Source organism: Balearica regulorum, chromosome Z, assembly GCF_011004875.1.
Source record: "Balearica regulorum gibbericeps isolate bBalReg1 chromosome Z, bBalReg1.pri, whole genome shotgun sequence".
Lineage (NCBI taxonomy): Eukaryota > Metazoa > Chordata > Aves > Gruiformes > Gruidae > Balearica > Balearica regulorum.
The window spans coordinates 24,851,800-24,872,339 of NC_046220.1; the positions used below are offsets into that span (position 1 = coordinate 24,851,800).

The 20,540-nt window shown below is 38.1% G+C and overlaps 1 protein-coding gene across 4 annotated transcripts in view; it reads right to left on the bottom strand.

Moving 5' to 3' along the window:
• The window catches only part of MAN2A1 (mannosidase alpha class 2A member 1), a 127,836-nt gene that overhangs the window by 25,301 nt on the left and 81,995 nt on the right, over positions 1-20,540 (bottom strand). For all 4 annotated transcript variants that reach the window (XM_075739622.1, XM_075739620.1, XM_075739621.1 and 1 more), the window contains 7 exons: positions 20,156-20,321; positions 18,039-18,269; positions 17,804-17,926; positions 7,222-7,336; positions 4,193-4,326; positions 2,960-3,101; positions 945-1,078 (listed from right to left, as the gene is read on the bottom strand). In XM_075739622.1, the coding sequence (XP_075595737.1) occupies positions 945-1,078; positions 2,960-3,101; positions 4,193-4,326; positions 7,222-7,336; positions 17,804-17,926; positions 18,039-18,269; positions 20,156-20,321 (1,045 nt within the window). The remainder of the gene's footprint in view (positions 1-944; positions 1,079-2,959; positions 3,102-4,192; positions 4,327-7,221; positions 7,337-17,803; positions 17,927-18,038; positions 18,270-20,155; positions 20,322-20,540) is intronic.

The following is a 20,540-nucleotide window of genomic DNA, read 5'->3' on the forward strand; positions in this document are numbered from 1 at the left end:
GCCTGTGTTATACAGGATGAGGAACTAGAAAATCCTCATGGCATGTACAACCTGAAAAAGGAGTGCCAGTCATTAAGTGGTGGAAATTAGCGTTAAGCTAGGTATTATCATCCTCTCACATTGGTAAATGATATCCACTATAAACCAGAATTAATTCCAATTTATCTGCATATTCATTAGCAGCTCAGTACACAACTTCTCATCTTTAGCTATGTGATGATTTTAAAATACACTCAGTGTTGTCATCATGATTCTACTGCCTCAGTATGAAGATGTACTTATTTTGTCCTTCTCAAAAACGATCGGAAAAAAAGCAGAGAGAAAATGCAAAGAACTAAAATAAAATTGAAGAGTTATTCAAAAGACAAATGGAGAAAAAAGGTGAACTGAGATGACCTGTGCAAGTTAAAAAAACCCAGACCCTTACAACAAATTGGTCTCAGTTTTCCCAGAATCATAGTGAAGTGAGAAGGTTTATATGTTTGGCATATAAATATTTCCACTTAAATCTTATTTCCTGAGAAAATTAAATTTGTAAGATGTTTTCTCTTTCCACCCATGCATCCAAAATAATTTGTCAACCTTTGACAGATTCAGTTAACTTTGTTAAGAAGCAGAAGTCTCACTAATTAGTCATTTTTTTAAAAGGTTCCTCAATAAAGAAAAAAAATAGAAAGGAAAAAGAAGACACTTCCACAACAGTACCCTAGTCATGTGTTGAAGTGTGAGTGAGAAAGCAGCCACCGCAGGTATTTGTGTGAGGAACAGTGAAAGATGAAGTCTTTACGATGAGAATATGCAAGCAAGTTGACAAAACTCCGTTGGAAGCTGTATTTCCTTAGTTCTACTGCTCATGGAATAATTTCTTTACTGAGTTCAGTGCTGCAACAGAAATAAATATTTGTATCTTAATTAGCCAGAAAAATCCAGACAGTGAATCCTACCACATCTGTTCCATGTCTTCTTTCCAGCAGAAGTCGGAAGATATTAGCTGTAATCTTGTTATCTTGGACACCTTGTCCAAGGCCACGGTTGTCATCCTGCATAAGTCGACGATCCATGATCACTTCCAACTGACCTGGAAGAGCAATAAAAGGATTATACTAGTAACAACAATATGTAAAGCTTCTATTAAACATAAGAAAAATACCCTGAAATATAACTTACAAAGAATCACAATTTTTCTCTTGTGTATGGAAGAGTAATAGCAGATCAATACTGCTAGGACTGATTATGAAAACAGTTAATACCTCTGGGCTTTGACTGTTTATAACCTTCCAAAAATTTTTAAAAGCCTTTCAGCAGAAGGTCCTGCAAATTTTTAACATAAGAGTCTAAATAGAAGTTTAGCATGGGAAGTTATTACTGTTAGCTATTATTTGTAACAAGTACACTTGGCACATCAAGCCTCAAAGAGGAAGATCACCCCAAGCAGCTGCAGCGGTTCCTTCTGTAGAGGAACTGTCTTCATCTTACACTCCACAAAAGAGTGCACCTCCCAAATGTATTTTTTCTTTGTTTGTTTTTGTTTCACAGTCAGAGGCAGAAGGAAAACCAGGCAGGCAATATGAGCATGTAACTACTCACAATCGCTCCTTCTTGTAAGGGTGTTTTCACTTCTGGGAGTAGGAAAGAACTTTGTACCAGATGAAGACTGAGTATGAAGTTCTGAGTTTATACTGAACTGTAGCACTGACATTCAAAATAGCTCTTTAAGCATGATGTTAAATCATAAATAGCCTTATGGAAAATGAAGTTCATATCTTTTCAAGTTTGTATCTCCAGAGGGAAACCAGTTCAGGGCATGTAATTAAAGTTGTTGCGGTTTTTGCTCACTGAATCTTCAAACAAGTGTACTTGTTTCCTAAATAAAACTGGAAGACTGAAGTACTTGTTTCCTAAATAAGAAATGCACAATTTAAACTACTAGAAAAGGCTGCTTAGTAAAGTGGTTTCTTTTATACTTCTTCATTGTTCTACAAATACTTATCGAATTTTCCTAAATACTTGTTTTTCCCTCAAGTAAAAACAGATTTTGCATATCCAGGACAGAAGTCAGGTGGCAATGAGCAAGAAACATACTACCATCTTGAACTAAAGTAAGACTAGGATTGTGTGTCAAATTGCTGGTCTTTGTGGATTGCTGTGCTAACATGGGCTGACAGACGGGTATAAGTCTCTGAAAAAAAGCTTTATTTGAATGCCTCTTTATTCTGGTAGCTGTATAGACTGAACAACCGATCTCTGTTTCCACCCATCCAGACCATTCATCATAGCCTTCTCTGCTGTGAGGGACAAGACTACGTCCCTTTTGGAATTCTTAATATGAATTCATTATTCTTGTCAACATATTCATCAGCTCTTTCAAAGTACTCCATTAAACTTGTGACCTATGATTTCGCTTCAGAAGTACATTGATTCTTAGCCAGGGTCATTTTTATCTTTTATTTCACTAATTCTAGACTTCAAAAAGCTGCTATTGTTTACCTTGACAGGGAACTTAAGCTATATTGCATATACCTTAAGACCAGTGTTTTTTACCTTAAAGCAAACAAATCAAAAAACATGATCAGCATCAGTTATCTATCTTAAGCCCTCTGCTACCACAGCAGTACAAAAGAGAACAAACCATTTAAGTTTTGCTGTTTCATTCTTGAGTACCATCAAAGTTTTTGAGTGAAAATTACCTGGTTCTGACAATTTATTGCTCATTTTGTCTTTTTTTTGTAATCTCTTTCCTCTGTCTCTAGTTTGAGACAGATCTTTCATTGAAGATGACAGGATCTCATATGGGAACAACCTCTACCTCCTCCTTTATGGACATATTCTAAAACTCCTCAAAAGTTAGAGAAATGTATTTCTTTTCTTCAGATGCTAGTAGGTATGGTAATCTCTGAATGAACTATTTCAGACAATCATGAAGGATAGGCCTTTATTATATCTGTCATCTTCTACCTACCATTTTTCAAGCTTGCAACACCTAGAGACTGAGCTGAATGAAGTGTCAAACGAACGCCAACATCTTGGATATAAGCCATTGTAGTCATAGGATAGATATTTGCTTGAAGAGGCAATTTGCTCATCGTCAGTCTGGGCTGGATCTGCAGTATGAACACGAACTTCAATAAAATACATTCTTTTTATGCATTTAAATTTCAAAGACCTTTTCAGACATTTATCCCATGTGCTTTAGAAGCACAACCGACACTGAAGCATTCACTCCACTGTATCATTTAGCTTTTTGGAGATTTGTGGCTAAAATTACAACTTTGGAAATGATAACTTCAATGTACTTTTAGATCAAAGAATATTTAAAAAAACCTGAAAGATTAATCAAGGGAACATACAAAAAAGAAATAATCACAGTTATAGAATGAGAGAAATTTTTTTCTTCTCTAGAGAGCAAGCAGTGAATAGATTCAAGGTAGCAGAAAAGGAATTGTTGGTTTATAATGGGAATTTATTAAAGTGCTAGTGGAATTCTTGAATGGTACATGACAAATGAGTAGTACTATTACAATGATTTTCATGTTTAAATACTGACTTTACTGTCTCTAGCAAAATGCTGTACTACACACTACCTGGAAAAACAGTAGTATCTTACTCAGCAGGTATGGTTTTCAATGTATTTGCAAAACTATTTTTAGCAAGGAAGGAAGGTAAGGAAAAGAAATTTTTATTTCTTTTGTGTGTGCTGCAGAGTCCCAAGTTAAGAAAATAGCCACACTATAGTTCCTCAGATGCATTACCAATAGAACAAGTTATTAGACTGCAAAAATATATCACTTTTTCCACCACAGCAGCAAGCAGTTGTTCTCTGTAAGTTTCTGGACCTTATGCACATCTAGCATTGTGCTACCCAAAGGGCTCTAATTAATAGAGGGGAAAGACAGCATGCAGATATACAAGCAACTACATAGTGGCTTGTCGTTACACACTGTATTACAATTCTTACATTAAAAAGGATATGAAGGAATATTTACAAACTCCTTGAAAGAAAATAGTTGCTACTTCATCTGATCTAAATCAAGTTTTATAACAGATAAATTTTTAAAGCTTTTCTCCTTTTAAATGATTAGTGGAGTTTAACATGAGAGTTTGATTAATATGACTGAAACTCTTTACAATCCGAAGTATTAAGACAGTCAAAAACTGAGACCCTATGCTTTAATAATTAATAGACAATAATTACCTGATATCCATTAAGATCAGTATAGAATCTATTTTGACTGTTTATGTCAGATGAAATTCTCATTGCAAGCTCACGATTATATTCTCCTCTAATATCCACAATATTGGAAACTTCAAGAGACTGGTCTTCCAAACCTACAGGAGAAAGATGCATTTAAAATCTCATAATTTTTAAAAGCTATTGTCACATATGTAAGAATGACTATGCTCCCAGAACACAGTGATCTAGCTTTCCCCTTCTAGTTTTACTTTTCTGTTATATCTAACCAGATATTTGAAGCCAGTTCAGGTACGTACTAAATGATATAGCAGTACTTTTAATTCAGTACTCACTGAACAGACAGTCTGAAACCTTCACTGAAGTAGAACAGAAGCAATTCAAGATAAGAACCAACACAGGTTCTGGTAAATCAGTAGGAAACATCACATAACTGTTAAGTGCTGTCTTTAGCAGCAGCTAATAAGCTGGAGCAAGACCTAGATATTCACTTCTCCCCTTGATTCTTAGTGGCTGTGGCCATTCACAGGCAAGAATGAAGTTACCAGCTTCTTGACAGCAACTGTTCCACTAAGCAGGAAATGGGTCAGTTGTTTTAACAAAAACAGGGAGAATCTTCCTTAAGGACAGCGAATTAAGAAATCGCACACCGATACGGCCACAACTAGAACACAAATTTTTGTTGACAGGGAAAAGTGCCTACTTATTAAAAGAAGGATTAAATATCTGAACATGCAGACAGATGTTCAGTAACACTTTTTTTTTTCTACAGTGCCTTGCACTAAAAATTAAATGCCTTTAATAGTAACCTGACCTTTTCAAACAGTTAAGACACAGTTTGGACTGGAATCATACCATTATTCAGCATGACCACCTCTACCTTTTCTGTAGTCTAATGGGACTAACAATTGTGAAAAGAATTCCACCAAGCAGAACAGAGATATGAAATATGTCTTTGCAGTGAAATGAAATTACATTGTGCTTGTCTGATGGATTGTAAACAGAAGACAGTAGAAAGTGAGGGACTGATTAACCAACTTAGTCCTTTAAAACTTGAAGACAGTATTTTAAAATCTTAGATAGTATTTTTTTTTCCAACAGTGCACTGTATGTCAACTCGCAAGACCCAGAGGCAGGCTCATCAGTTTGTGCTCCTGAACTATAGAATCTTTTGCAGAAGGGCAAGATACCTTTGAATAAAATTCCTAGATTTCTAAGCATAAAGACAGAGGTTAGCACAGCCTCTTTTTCCTTCTACATATAGAGTTTTAAAATTTTTTAGCAGTTCTGTTTAAAAGCATATTGGAATAGTTTCCTTAAGAAGGTCTTTATTTTGTCAAATTCTAAAACAAACACACTGAACCTTTACACAATGGAATGCTGAAAGTGTCTGCCTGTTTCAATTTTTATGCTATTCTTTAGTATGTAAAATGCAGTCAGGGTTGTGATTTTATCACCTGATTGAGGAGTATGTCAAGCTCTGTATTTGTTTCCTCATCTTTTTAAAAATCTGAATGCCACCTGCAGCAGTACCAGCAATTGTTAAAATGTTAACAATGGCTATTATACTACAGTGCTAAATGAAAAGCATTCCATTCAAGTAATCACTTCTATATTCCCAGACTTAGTCTGGGAAAAGTGGATCTATACATTCCATTTTTGATGCTTTTAGTCATAGATTTTCCAACTATTTAAAAGTGGAACTATTAAAGCACAAGTGCATTGAACAAGAATACAATATTTTAGTTTACAGTTTTAAAATGAGCAGACCATTAATTACTCTCAGCTCTTTTCTACTGCATAATTTGAGTTAATACAAAAATACAATTACAAAGATGATGAAACTTAGGAAGTATCTGATAAAATGATTAACAAAATCACGCCGATATCAAAACCAGATGCCACTGGAAGCGTAAAAAGTTAAAAATCACTTATTGGTCAACTACTGAACAGAGTTTTCAAGCCAGAGTATTTTCTGCTCAAAATTCACAGAATTCTAAAGCCAGAAGTTGAAAAAGCAGTGTTTCACCAAAATTGCTGGAGAAGCTGTAGGACTCGGAAGTACTAGCCAACAATTGGATTAGCCACATGATCAGGCTTTCCGCCTCCTGGCAAGTAGGTAGGTTACAACACGAATATCAGATCTTTATTTAAAGATAAAATGTATGTATACACATATTTATTTCTTTCCACGTGCTTTGTTACTGTTCATATCTAGTAAGACTTCATGATACCTTCTTTTAATTGAAGTAATGCTACATAACTAACTTCCCTTACAAAGTCCAGGAAACAGACCTCAGCAAAACATCAATTTTTAAACTTTGAAAAAGGCTGTTTCATATAAAGAAATCAAAATTAAAACACACCTGAAAAGTAAACTGAGAAAATATATAAAATAATTGCATCATTCTTCCTTGTAAAAGCTGGGAACGTGGTTCAGGACTTCACCACGATGACTGGATAGGTAACAGTGTAAGTACTGAAACAGTGTGATGAATTAAAAATTGTCAAAAAAAGAAAAAAAGAGAAAAAAGTAGGTAGTGCACTCGAAAGATGAACTTATGTGTTAGAATTGGCAAGTGATTTTTCACTGACAACTCATTTTCTATGAACAGTGAAATGGAAGTATAATCCTTCTGGTAGACACTTATTAAAGAATTAAAGAAAAGGGAGTATTACAAAGAAATCCATTAAAAAAATAACAACAAAACAAACAACAAAACAATAATCTCACCCTAACCAAAAGAGAGACTTTTCAGACCCAGTAAAGTTCAGGACCCCCTTGTAGGTAATTCATACTATAAAATATCCTAATACTGAGAGGTACGTCTAATAAATCTGTTGAGTTTAAGCTTAATGACTAGCATGATGCTTAGAAAGGGATCATGGTGCACTAGACCCAGTAATGACTTCAGTCTGACAAATTCTGCACTAGTTAAGAAGTGCATTTAAATGTTAAATAAACAGGTAGGATCCAAGACTGTAGTGATGAAAAATAACTGCTGAGAGAGACAGAACTTCGCAACTCTTACCCTGGACTTTATACAGTCGCATGGTATGTGTCACGTGGTGGAAAAAACATACAACTTCTGAGAAAATCCTTCCATGAGCAACTCTTATGGTAGGTGGATCTGTAAAAATATAAGGCTATAAAAACAAAATAGAAAGTTAGAATAATAATTTTGAAAGTTTTGCATAAAAGTAGTGTCAATAAATTAAAATATTTTATAAATATTAAATCATATTTTATTTTATTTTTTAAACTGTCCTATATCTTAAGTCTAGTCTAAAACGTGGGAATTAAAAAATGGGTTAAATATTAAGCATGTACAAAGACAAAAATGAAAATACAACACATGCAACTACTACTATAGGGCAAAAGCAATAAATAAAGACTTCACTCAAAAACCCCAACAAAATACTTGAAAAACATGTTATTCAGATGGATCTAAGCAGAAATCTCTTAGAAGGTGGCTGCCCTCCTCCTGTATATACCAATGTCATAAGAAGGACAGAGCATACTCTTTCTTCTCAGGCAAGGAAACCAAAGATCAGATGTGTCTTGATGAAGAGAGGAAATCAAGATTATTCCTACAGACAAAACATGTCAGAGAAGAACAAGTACAGGTACCTATCATCCAATCTTCTTTGACCATATAACTATATGTATATTCACAGAGAAGATTTCAAGAATTATTGCATAAAAGAAGAAAAGAGACTTTCAAAGACTAAAAGTCTGCTTTTCTAGTCACCTATTTATTCTTCAAGCTTCAGACAGAACACTGCTTAATAAAAGCTTTGCCAGAGCTCCAAGAGGCAACTCTGCAGCTATCAACTACAGGAATACCTTGTACAGGAATTTGGTAGACAAGTCATAGTTGCTTACACTTTGGTAAGATGTTTTAGGGAGAGAGGGATTTTTCTACTGATCATCTTACAGTAATGTTTTATCCAGCTAATCAGTAAAAAACCCAAATAAGGAAAGACAGTTGACATGAAAAAATGATGAGCTACTGCCAAGGGGTCTCATTTTGTCAATAAGATATACAAGTGTTGTTATCTATTATGCAAAATCCATTTGCTAGCTGAGAAATAGAGGAAGAGTGTGGTATTAGGAGGACAGGAAAGCCAAGTGAATTAATATGCGGTGATAAAGGAAATTTGAAGACCAGATATTAGGTTAGAATTTTAGCTGGATTTTGAGTTCACTTATTTCCACTAAAAAAAAATACAGTATCAGTAAATGTAGACTGAATCTTCCCCTTTTTTCTGGCAGAAGAGATCGCTATCTATCTGCTTATCTATCACACACAGCCAGAGAAGACAAACTCATTTAACCTGTAACTGGATGCTCCTAGAAGTGTATGTTTAGATTAAGGTCACACAGAGGAACTGAATTACTGACAGGAAGGTGTAATAATCAAACCCTTCAAAATCCTACCTGCAGGGTAAGGCAACATGAAGATCCTCATGTTATCAATGAAGGTCTGGAACAGGAGCTCAGAACAGAAACTCTCAGAAAATTAATGAACTGAGAAACTTGGGGCCAAGCAAATACCCTCACCAATTATTACCTAGGAGAATACTACTTACACAAACAGCAGCTGGCCAAATACATTGTGTTAGCAAAGTAATACCTATCTTATGGACTTATTTCTGTTGTTTGTAAGAAAATTTTTCACTAGGGTTCTCACTGGAGCTATCCAGGACCAAACCAGCAAAATAGAGAGATGGTGGATGGTGAGAGATGGTGACAAAGGAATGCAAAAGGCTGTTGCACTTACTAAAAAAAAAAAAAAAAAAAAAAAAAAAGTACCTGAAGCAATTTTTTTGAAACGAAAAATAAAAAAAATACTTGGAGGACCTCTGGTCCATTGAGTTTGTTAGTATAAAACATGATGGTGACATTGACAACCACTACCAAAATACATTGTTCTCACACAACCAGAAAGCTGAAATGAGATGCGTTTTACAGCGCTCAGATTCTGGGATATTTCCACAAAGTTGACACACCAGAGCCTCCAAGCTGCATATGTAGCCAGATGAGCTTTCCAGCTGAAGATAAACACAACCATACTTACCGTTCTGAACTATACGGAAAGATGAGGTGACAGGAAAGAAAATTAATTAGGTGTCATTTTGCAGATATTTTCTGATACTAATGAATTTTTTTAAATCATGATGTGTGATTCCACTAGCACATGCATTGAGACAAATGTATCAAAATCAGTTTGCAAGCCTCTAATTCGGACACAGTGCAAGGAAAAGATACAAATGAAGGTGAGTTACAAAGGCACATGCCATCATGTAGTTTTGGGGACTGGACAAGTTCTTTCTAATACAGAGAGCAGACATATAAGTATATTTGAGTTCTCAAGGATGCCTGTTGCTTTCTGATTGTTGGGCAAACAGGAAAAATGAAGAAAAATATGGTACTGAGAGAACAGGGAAACCTCCTAATTCATATCTAGTACCCAGAAAAGCACTAACCCTAGAAAATGATTTCTTGATAATCATCTGGAGACATACTGATTTCAGCACCTATAAAAAGATAATTGACCAGGTTTGCCACATTGAAAACATCTCAATGAATCAGTCTTTTCAGCAGGAAAGCATCTTTATGCATTGAGTATGCAATTATTGTAGTATTGTAAATTTCTGTGGTGAGATACAGAGACACCTGTGAAATGATCCTGGTCCTGGATGTGAAATATAAAGATACTTTTGATATGAAAATCTGACTAAGATGCAGAAACAGACCTCTTACTACTCAGACACAAACCACTTTCCTTTCTGAGTGGAAGGAACAAATGATAGAGCTATTTGCAAAACTGACTGCACAAAGTCCTGGTCTGAATTCAGTATTTACTCTGCTTTGAGTGGGAGCTTGGACTAAATGACCTTCCACCGTGAAAGATTCTATGATTACTCAGATCTTAAATTAGGCATAAAAATATTTGGATCTCCTATTTAGTGGCAGTCTCAATACTCCACTTCCTCAACAGTTAAAAATGAATAGTCACTGTAAAATCTGTTCCCTCAGCTCCACTGGAATGAGTTCCATTGTACAAGAGTCAGCTGTGGAAGGTTTTGTTGAGCAGTGTTTTCAGAAACAGGACAACAGAACTATGGGTCAAAGTGTTGTCCCGAAACTGGGGGTTTGTTTACCCAGTGTGCAGTAACCAACATATACACAGAGTAGAGGTGGTTTATTGCATATTTGCACAGATATGGGTGTCTGTCCCAAGACAGCACACCCCAACTCCAAAGCTCCAAATCAGTGGTTATTTATACATAAAACATGAACATATTCATCTTTCTAATACATATGCATTGTTATTGTATTAAATGATTGGTTTAGACTCCTTTGCCTAGCATGCAAACTAGAACACATGATCAGTTCTTTTTTCCACCTTTATCTTTTGAGTAGGTGGTATAACTGGGGTAGGTGGTCCATGGGTTTGTGGTCACAATTCCCCTTGCTGGAATTCCCTTTCCCCTAGTTTCCTGGTACTTTTGGCAAGTCTAAATGGTTCTTCATGCTTTACTGACTGAACTAGTAATATATCAGTTAAACTTCAGCTTTTAACAATCACAACCAACTGATCAGACAAAGTTGGCCTTAGATGAGCAGCGGTAGGGCTACACAAGGGACTTTTGCAGCAGCATGACAACTTGATTCATACCACATTTTACAGTAAATTTTACTGTAACAAAAGGGTCCAGAAAATATTTTTGAGTACTCATATTCAAGAGAAACATGACAACCTCCCCTTGAAGGAAGAAGAAAAAATAAGGGAGAGCTAGAAATTTTAAGGGAGAATACTTGGAGCAAAATAATATCCCATAGCTCCTCAGGATATCTTAAAATACTTGGCATCAAACTGGGTGCCAAGGGGTGGAGATAATTGGAGAGATGGCTTCTGTTAAAGGTTTACTGGCTTGCATAGAAGCTGGTATGGCATATTGCAGCCTGAAGGCATGAAGCTTGGGCAATAAGCCTTTGCCCTTGTAGTCAAGTGAAGTACTACTAACCATCTTAGTGTGGCCTACAAATTTCTGGCAGTGCAGCACACTGTTGGCGTGGAAGTCAAATAAACTCAGTCAAACAAACTTTCCCCTCAGAGAAAAGTTTTCCAACACCGATTGAATTGCTCTTGATATGATTGAGATTTTAAAAAAGAACTCAAGACAAAGCCTTTAAAAAAAGTTGCTTCTCAATAGCAGATTACCCTTCATTTCACAGGGTTTGAGATTAGACTAGGCATTGGTGGGGGGAAGGGGAAGAAGGGGGAAATCAAATACTATGAGCTCTTGAGAACCGTGCTTTAAGACGATGATGGTTGTCATTTTAATACTTTTTGTCTCCAAACCCACCCCCATCAATATGGGGGGGTTAGATTTTTAAATGATAGATATGATGCTTGAGAAAAATACATAGCAGCCAGGAAAGAACAGACACTTCAAAGGAAGTAAATTCTTGAGTATTGTGAGCACCCTTCAGGTAATGGTGCCTGTCTTTTGCTGTATCAGGCATGCAAAAGCAGGGGAAGCATTAAGAGTAGGGATACTATGCTTGAATGGAGATCCTCTGCTCTTTTGAGAGGGAAGATCTGGAGATGGATACAGTGGGATACTCTAAATGGACAGTGGAACATCCCAATCTCACTTATAAAAATGTGGAAAGATACCATCATCTTTTCCTTAGGTTTGAAGGCCAAGCATTTAGATAACTCAGATATGTCTTCTTCTCTAAGAAGTAGAGGCAACAGGTAATCCTGACATATTAAAATAGCACCTGTCATGAAAAAAGTTTCTTGAAGCTAGTAGCGACAGCTCCAGCTATACAAGTCAGAGATCATTGTCAGTAAAGGAAGTCAAACCATGGAGACAAAGTGTGAAGATAAAAAAAAAAAGGAGAAAACCTCTAGCCCTAGAGATCCTGCAGGATAGAAAAAAAAAAAAATCTCTTATATATTCTCTTAGTACATAAGAACCTACTTAGTACATACATGTGTGCAAATACACAGTTGACTAAGGGACAATCACAATTTCCCATTCTGGGTCTACCAAAAAAGTGCGTTTTGCTGCTGAAAAATTGATTTGTAAAACAAGAAAATGAACCACTCACATTGATCCTATAAATACTTAGTATCTGACTCTTTGGAAAAAATTGCTTTGTTCTATTCCCTATTGTTACGCAACATGACTAGTAAGTAGGTCGTCACATATTGACTTGTCTTGAGTACACAGAAGAAAATACAGACACTTAACTGTTTCAAAGTTTATTGAATACTGATTTTTTTTTTGCCCCAGATCTAACAGACTTATGGAGTTGGCCATCTTTCACAAAATCACAAGAGATGCAAACATGTTTCCTTTTCATAGGCAGGATTTTTTTTTTTATAGTTGTTGTGAGATCCAAGGAAGTGCCCTTCCAAACCTTGATAACACTGTCAATCAGTTAAGCAGCACTGATGTTTTAAAAAATTGAAATACTGCCTGTCTTTTCCCCTGTTACCTTGCTTTTGTTCTATTTTGCAGAAAATAGAAAGACATGGTAGGAGCAGTGCCTTATCTCTAGAGCTGCAGCATGGAGCCTCTGCTCTGTGTCATTGTTCTGGATTTTGCACTGCTGTCCTGACCTAAGGCTGCCCCTGAACTACTTTCACACTTCAGAGACAGCGGGGTCAGAATCACCCATGGTCAAGACCCTATGCCAGGGCCCCAGAGACTGTTCTTACTTGGGGCCATCTAGCTGCACTAGGGCAATGTTTGCCATGGTGTCATGGAGCCTAAAGTCCAGCCTATGTCCAGAGCAGTGACAAAAAGTTATTGGTGTTCATTGTACCTTCTGTTTAATACTATGTAAAACACCATCATTAACCCAGGTCTCTCCTGATGTCCAGGTTAGTGCTGGTACTAGAGCCTTACCACTTCCTAGCAAAAAGGCACTCTGCAATACTCTAGGCTGGTTTTACGTCAGCCATAAAGATAATTAACCCAAGGAATCTCTTGAAAGATTCAGATCCATGTACATTCTAATACACAGACCATCAACTGCAGAAAACATCACATCCACTCGTAACAGTCTCCTGATGACCAGGGCTGGACTGTATGTGTCAAGTGTTCTAAACTGACATGGCTTTAAAGTCATGGCCTACAAACCTAGCATGTTACAGCACCAAGTTTCCAAAATTAAACTGGCAGAAGTAGTCAAGAACAAAAAGGCTATATAAGTACTACAGTAAGACAGACAAACTAGATGAAGAAAAATAATTTCTGAGTATTGCAGAACTGAAAAGAAAGGAACCAAAAGACTTAGGTGACAAAACAAGCAGTTAACCAAGGCAAAGAAAACATGTAACTGTACTCACACCACAGGAAAATGACCCAAATTCAAATGCAATTATTCTTTGCAAATTTTGCAGTAATACATAGGAGTTAGTGGGATATGAAAAAAACAAAAACAAACCTAGACAAAAATCAAGACAACTGCCTGTAATCTATCCTATCACCACTACACACAAGGACTTGAAAATGTTAGTCAATCCACTTCGCACTGAGAAAACTGAACAGATGGCATTTCTTTCAAGACAGAAATCATTACTTCAAACTGTTTTAGAAACTACTATAGAATTACATTGTTATTCCCAGTGGGAAAACCTAATTTATGTTATTAAAATGCAAGCCAAATGAGCCTTACGGTATATTAATAAACAAGAATTTTAAAAGTATAATGATTTTATTTTTATTGTGTAAAAAGTTACAAAAGCTGAACACACGACCCTTTTCCACGTTAACTAAAAGTGTACTTTCATTTCATTTTTCATAAAAGTTCAGATGTACATTATTTTCTATCCATGCTTGCAGGCATGTGACAGACATTTTCTGTTCACATCATAGCATTTTGCTATCTAGATTTGTCCAGATTGTTTTTATAATGCAAATAATTTAAAAGTGCAGTTAAAATTATGTAACTGTTAGGTTTAGTGATTATTGGTTTTGTAAGCAAAAGATAAAGCATCATCTAAAATAAAATTAGTTTAAGCGTGACAACGCAGGTGATGAAAGTTAAAAATTAAAAAACATACGCAATATTCTTCAGGTATTGACAGATCAAAACCACAGACATTTAAAAATTAAGAATAAGTGAACTCTGTAGAACATAACGCTCACAAGCCCCGGTCCTTGTGGGGGACTTCAACCACCCTGACATCTGCTGGAGGGACAACGCAGCAGAGCACAAGCAATCCAGGAAGTTCCTCAAATGTGTCGATGACAACTTTCTCCTCCAAGTGACAGAGGAGCCCATGAGGAGAGCTGCCATGCTGGACCTCATTCTCACCAATAAGGAGGGTCTAGTAGGGGATGTCAAGCTCAAGGGCAGCCTTGGCTGCAGTGACCACAAAAGGGTGGAATTCAGGATCCTCAGGGCAGCAAGGAGGGCAAGCTCACTACCGTGGACTTCAGCAGAGCAGACTTTAGCCTCTTCAGGGATCTGCTTGGTAGAATACCATGGGACAAAGCCCTGGAAGGAAGAGGGGCCCAAGACAGCTGGCTAATATTCAAGGGTCACCTCCTCCAAGCTCAGGAGCAATGCATCCCAACAAAGTGGAAGTCAAGCAAATCCATCAAGAGGCCCTCGTGGATGAGCCAAGGAGCTCCTGGGCAAAGTCAAACAAAAAAAGGAAGCCTACAGAGGGTGGAAGCAAGGGCAGGTAGCCTGGGAAGAATACAGAGAAACTGTCCGAGCAGCCAGGGAGCAGGTTAGGAAAGCCAAAGCCCTGACAGAAATTAGTCTGGCCAGGGATGTCAAGGACAACAAGAAAAGCTTCTATAGGTATGTTAGCGAGAAAAGGAGGACGAGGGAAAACGTGGGTCCCCTCCAGAATGAAATGGGTGACCTGGTTACCCAGGATATGGAGAACGCTGAGGTACTCAATGACTTCTTTGCCTCAGTCTTCACTGGCAAATCCTTGAGCCACACTGCCCAGGTCACAGAAGGCAGGGACTGGGAGAATGCAGAACCTCCCGCTGTAGGAGAAGATCAGGTTGGAGAATATCTAAGGAACCTGAAGGTGCACACGTCCATGGGACCTGATGAGTTGCATCCGCGGGTCTTGAGAGAACTGGCGGATAAAGGCGCCAGGCCACTCGCCATCATATTTGAGAAGTCCTGGCAGTCTGGAGAAGTTCCCACCAACTGGAAGAGAGGGAACATTACCCCCATTTTTAAGAAGGGTGAAAAGGAAGACTCAGGGGACTACAGGCCGGTCAGTCTCACCTCCGTGCCTGGCAAGATTATGGAGCAGACCCTCCTGGAGACTATGCTCAGGCACATGGAAGATAAGGAGGTGACTGGTGACAGCCAACATGGCTTCACTAAGGGCAAATCGTGCCTGACAAACTTGGTGGCCTTCTATGACGGGGTTACAGCGTCTGTGGATAAGGGAAGGGCAACTGACGTCATCTACCTGGACTTGTGCAAGGCATTTGACACTGTCCTGCATGACATGGTTGTCTCTAAATTGGAGAGACATGGGTTCGATGGATGGACCACGCAGTGGATAAGGAATAGGCTGCATAGTCGCACTCAAAGAGTTGTGGTGAACGACTCAATGTCCAAGTGGAGAACGGTGATGAGTGGTGTCCCCCAGAGGTGGGTACCGAGACCAGCACTGTTCAACATCTTTGTCGGCAACGGGGACAGTGGGATCGAGTGCACCCTCAGCAAGTTTGCCAATGACACCAAGCTGTGTGGTGTGGTTGACATGCTGGAGGGAAGTGATACCATCCAGAGGGACCTTGACAGGCTGGAGAGGTGGGCCCGTGCAAACCACATGAAGTTCAACAAGGCCAAGGGCAAGGTCGTGCACCTGGGTCAGCACAATCCCAAGCACAGCTATAGGCTGGGTGAGGAATGGATTGAAAGCAGCCCCGAGGAGAAGGACTTGGGGGTATTGATTTATGAGAAGCTCAACGTGAGCCGGCAGTGTGCGCCTGCAGCCCAGAAAGCCAACCGTGTCCTGGGCTGCATTAAAAGAGGCATGACCAGCAGGTCGAGGGAGGTGATCCTGCCCCTCTACTCTGCTCTTGTGAGACCCCACCTGGAGTACTGCGTCCAGCTCTGGGGGCCCCAGTACAGGAGAGACATGGAGCTGTTGGAGCGAGTCCAGAGGAGGGCCACGAGGCTGATCAGAGGGCTGGAGCACCTCACCTATGAGGACAGGCTGAGAGAGTTGGGATTGTTCAGCCTGGAGAAAAGAAGGTTCTGGGGGAATTGAATTGTGGCTTACCAGTACCTGAAGGGGCCTACAGGAAAGGTGGAGAGGGACTGTTGATCAGGGAGTGTAGTGACAGGACAAGGGGTAATGGGTTTAAACTGAAGGAGGGTCGATTTAGATTAGATGTTAGGAAGAAATTCTTTACTGTTAGAGTGGCGAGGCACTGGAACAGGTTGCCCAAAGAGGTTGTGGATGCCCCATCCCTGGAAGTGTTCAAGACCAGGTTGGATGGGGCTTTGGGCAACATGGTCTATTGGAGGGTGTCCCTGCCCGCAGCAGGGGGGTTGGAACCAGATGATCTCTGAGGTCCCTTCCAACTCAAACCATTCTATGATTCTATGATAACTGTTGCAAACAATTATGGGTTTAAAACTGCCGACTCTCACCCTTCAAAAGGCATGCTTCTAGGATAGACTGCTAAAAGGAAAAAAGACTGCTAAAGGAAACTGTTCTGTCCACTTCTAGACCAATTTACACATATAACAACAACAAAAATTGCTCTTGCTTATCTCTTGAAGTGGTAAACACAGAACTCCCTGTTTGCCTTATGCATGCAACTTAAGTTTCATCAGGAGAAACTGGGCAGAAGAAATATGCTAGAAACTAGCCAGGCTCTTAAAAGTGTTCATTATTTCATCATTTGTTTTCTGAAATATCACCTTTCAAGTTCCAAAAGTGGTACAGTAAATTCTGTGTGGTAATTAAGTGTAAGAACACTGTCATTTTTGAATTTCCAATTTGAAAACTAACAGGAGCACACTGTTGCCCTCCAATAATTGTGCAGCTAAAAATACTGATAACCCTAGACAACTAAATCAGAACAGTTGCTTGCTACTCTGTCTTTATGTTCATCAACTGGGACTCAGTATCTTCATTACTATATTAAATTACATATGATAATATCAGCTAGAAAAGTACTACACTCTGAACTGGAAGCTCCTCTTTCACAATAAAGAAATCTTAAGAATCAGAAATGCTGAAATGAATCAGTATGTTCTATACATTATCACCATTTGAAGTGAAATTGAACTTATTTTATTGATAATGAATAGTCACCTTACTGGATTTCTTGCAAGGTCATCATCTTATTTAAGTTTTTTGGTGAATCATAAATGTTCTGTGTATTTTTACACTTTCAAATTAAGGCTGTGTTTTTACCCAAATCTAGGCTTATGAAGTTCTGCCAGTCATTTCAATAGCTGATGTCATTATTTCTAGCCACACAGCTGTACTTCAGTGTTGGGGAAAACTAGCTCCTCCAATCTGTATTTGCAGAATGCTTCAAGTTACTTCAAGATTAGAATCTTTTTGCAAACTGAAGATTTACCTTGGCATCCCCATCTGGTAAGAAGAGATACGCTCCACTTTTATCCCGGTTACTTGTAGTTCCATACCAAGCAAACTCCACCTTCATTTGATGATTTTTACCATCTTCTTTGGTATTTATTTTCTAAAGAGACAGAATCACGTTTGAAATAGTGGACATATTTAGGATTCCACAAATAAGAACACAAGCTGTTAAAAAAGTAAAACATAGTCTTTCAAAATACAATGCAACACACCTCCAGTAATCCAGACATTCCAGAAAACCACAGTTTCATGTAAGAATTTTCTAAGATTATATTATCCACAGAATTCTGCATCTCTTTTATCTTAAAAAGTCTGTCTGGCTTCTCCTGCCTACTATTCCTCATGTATATGTTATAGTCTGTTAAAACTGCTTCTGAACTCTGAACATCCAAAAGCTGGTAAACTCCAAGCCCCAGAGGTGGTAGATGTGCCACGAAAGAGATCTGTTGGAAGCAAAGAAGAAGCCATTATTAAAAACATCAAAGTATAACTTTTTGTACTAAATTTATGCTCAGGGTAACTCCTTTTGCTTTAATAATTTTAGAATGGCTGAATTTTTCCCATATTCCATAAATGAATATGAAATTACAAATGACATTCCAAGCATGTTAAGAATTAGCAAGCAAAAATGTCTGCATTGCTAATTTGCTTGGCATCAAGATCACTGTTTTATTAATGCAATAATGATTTTCAATCTTGTTAAAAAAGAATGTGCAGTTCTGAGCATATTTGCTGTGCATTAAAAATGTGTGTGTAGCGTATCAAGTGCATACAGACCCTACTTATCACTTAAGCTGCATTCAAAAATTCACAAATTTAAATAGCAAAATATAAACAACTGTGTCATTTTTAGTGTCTGGTTATTTCAGAGCAATAAAATAATCTGCAGAGAAGAGTAATACACAAGGTAGAGCTCCAAAACAATTTGCTTAAAATTTGAGGTACATCTGTGTAATTTTATTTCTTCTTCTTCAGCAGGCAATTAACAGTATTAATTATTGTACTGATTTTAGCTTGGATAGTTAAATTTCTTCACAGTAGCTCATATGGTGCTATGTTTTGATAACAACAATGTTGGTAACACAGGAATGTTTTAGCTATTGCTGAGCAGTGCTTACACAGAGCCAGGGCCTTTTCTGCTCCTCAAACCACCCCACCAGCAAGGAGGCTGGGGGTGCACAAGGAGTTGGGAGGGGACACAGCCAGGACAGCGGACCCCAACTGCCCACAGGGATATCCCATACCATATGATGTCATGCTTAGCTTATAAGGGGCTGGGGGAAGAAGGAGGAAAGGGCGAACATTCAGAATGATGGTGTTTGTCTTCGCAAGTAACCGTTACGCGTGCTGGAGCCCTGCTCTCCTGGAGATGGCCGAACACCTGCCTGCCCATGGGAAGCAGTGAATGAATTACTGGTTTTGCTTTTCTTGTGCATGCAGCTTTTATTTAAACTGTCGTTATGTCAGTCCACGAGTTTTCTCACCATTACCCTTTCAATTCTCTCCCCCATCCCACTGGGGGCAGTGAGCGAGCAGCTCCGTGGGGCTTAGCTGCTGGCCGGGGTTAACGCCCCTTTGGAAGACAGCTGAGACACACTTATTGAACTACCTTCACAGGAACATTATCCTGAAACAAGTACAACTTGGCTCCCAAGTCAAAAGGAATCAGACGAAGAATGTAAGCCTGAAAGTTATACAGTACTATTACAGTAATATAGTACTATTATAACACCGAGAATTTAACAAAATACAGTTTCTGATGTGTGATCATTGAGAGCAATCTTCTATAATGATGTATGATTCAAAAATTCTCAGAAACTTTGTTTAAAACCAAAAACAAGAGGTGGACTCAAAGTCATCTGTCTAGCTTGAGTAAAGAGTAATGAAGATTACTATTCAGCTGCTATATCTGAAGAAAAAAAATAATAATCAGATTTTAACTGTTTAAATCACTGCACTTACAAAACCTTCTGCTTGAGCACACATAGACTGTGCAACTGTGTGTACAGACTATCACTTGAAGGAAAAAGTAGCTTTAGAAAGCTGGGGAAAAAGACACACATCCAGTATTTTCTGTACACGCAGCTGAAGCTCTTTAAATGTAATACACCATATTACAAAAGTTTAATAACTTATTAATCTAAGAAACATTAATGCTAAATATATATATACACACACATATACATGTTTTTTTTTCCTTAAAATGACTGAATTAATGGTATTATCTGTAGAAGACAGAATTGTCAATGTTCTTTCCATTTTCTTCACCTGTGAAGCTAGAATATCTGTCAAAAAAATACTTTAATGTTTTTTACTTAAAGGAGCATACCTGATATGCTTCATGTGATATTGTAGTTGCTCCATCCCAAACAGCACTGATCTGGACAGTAACAGGTTTTCCCAAAGGAGATAACACTTTAACTCTGGGTGAATTCACATTGACTGAAACCACGGAAAATCGCTCTTGTTCCATAGGATTATATATCAAAAGGTACCTGCAAAAACATATTTGCCAAATTTTCTTTTGCCAAAAAAGCCTCCTCCGTCAGGTTTAATATTACTGCACATAAACTTTACATCCAGAGCATTAAAACAGTGTTATGGCAACTGTCTGCATATACACTGATATCTTCTTATAAGGTACATATGGAATAACTGATTTTTATGTAATCTTATGCCTGTTCTTCCATTTGAACGCAGGTTATGTTACTAAC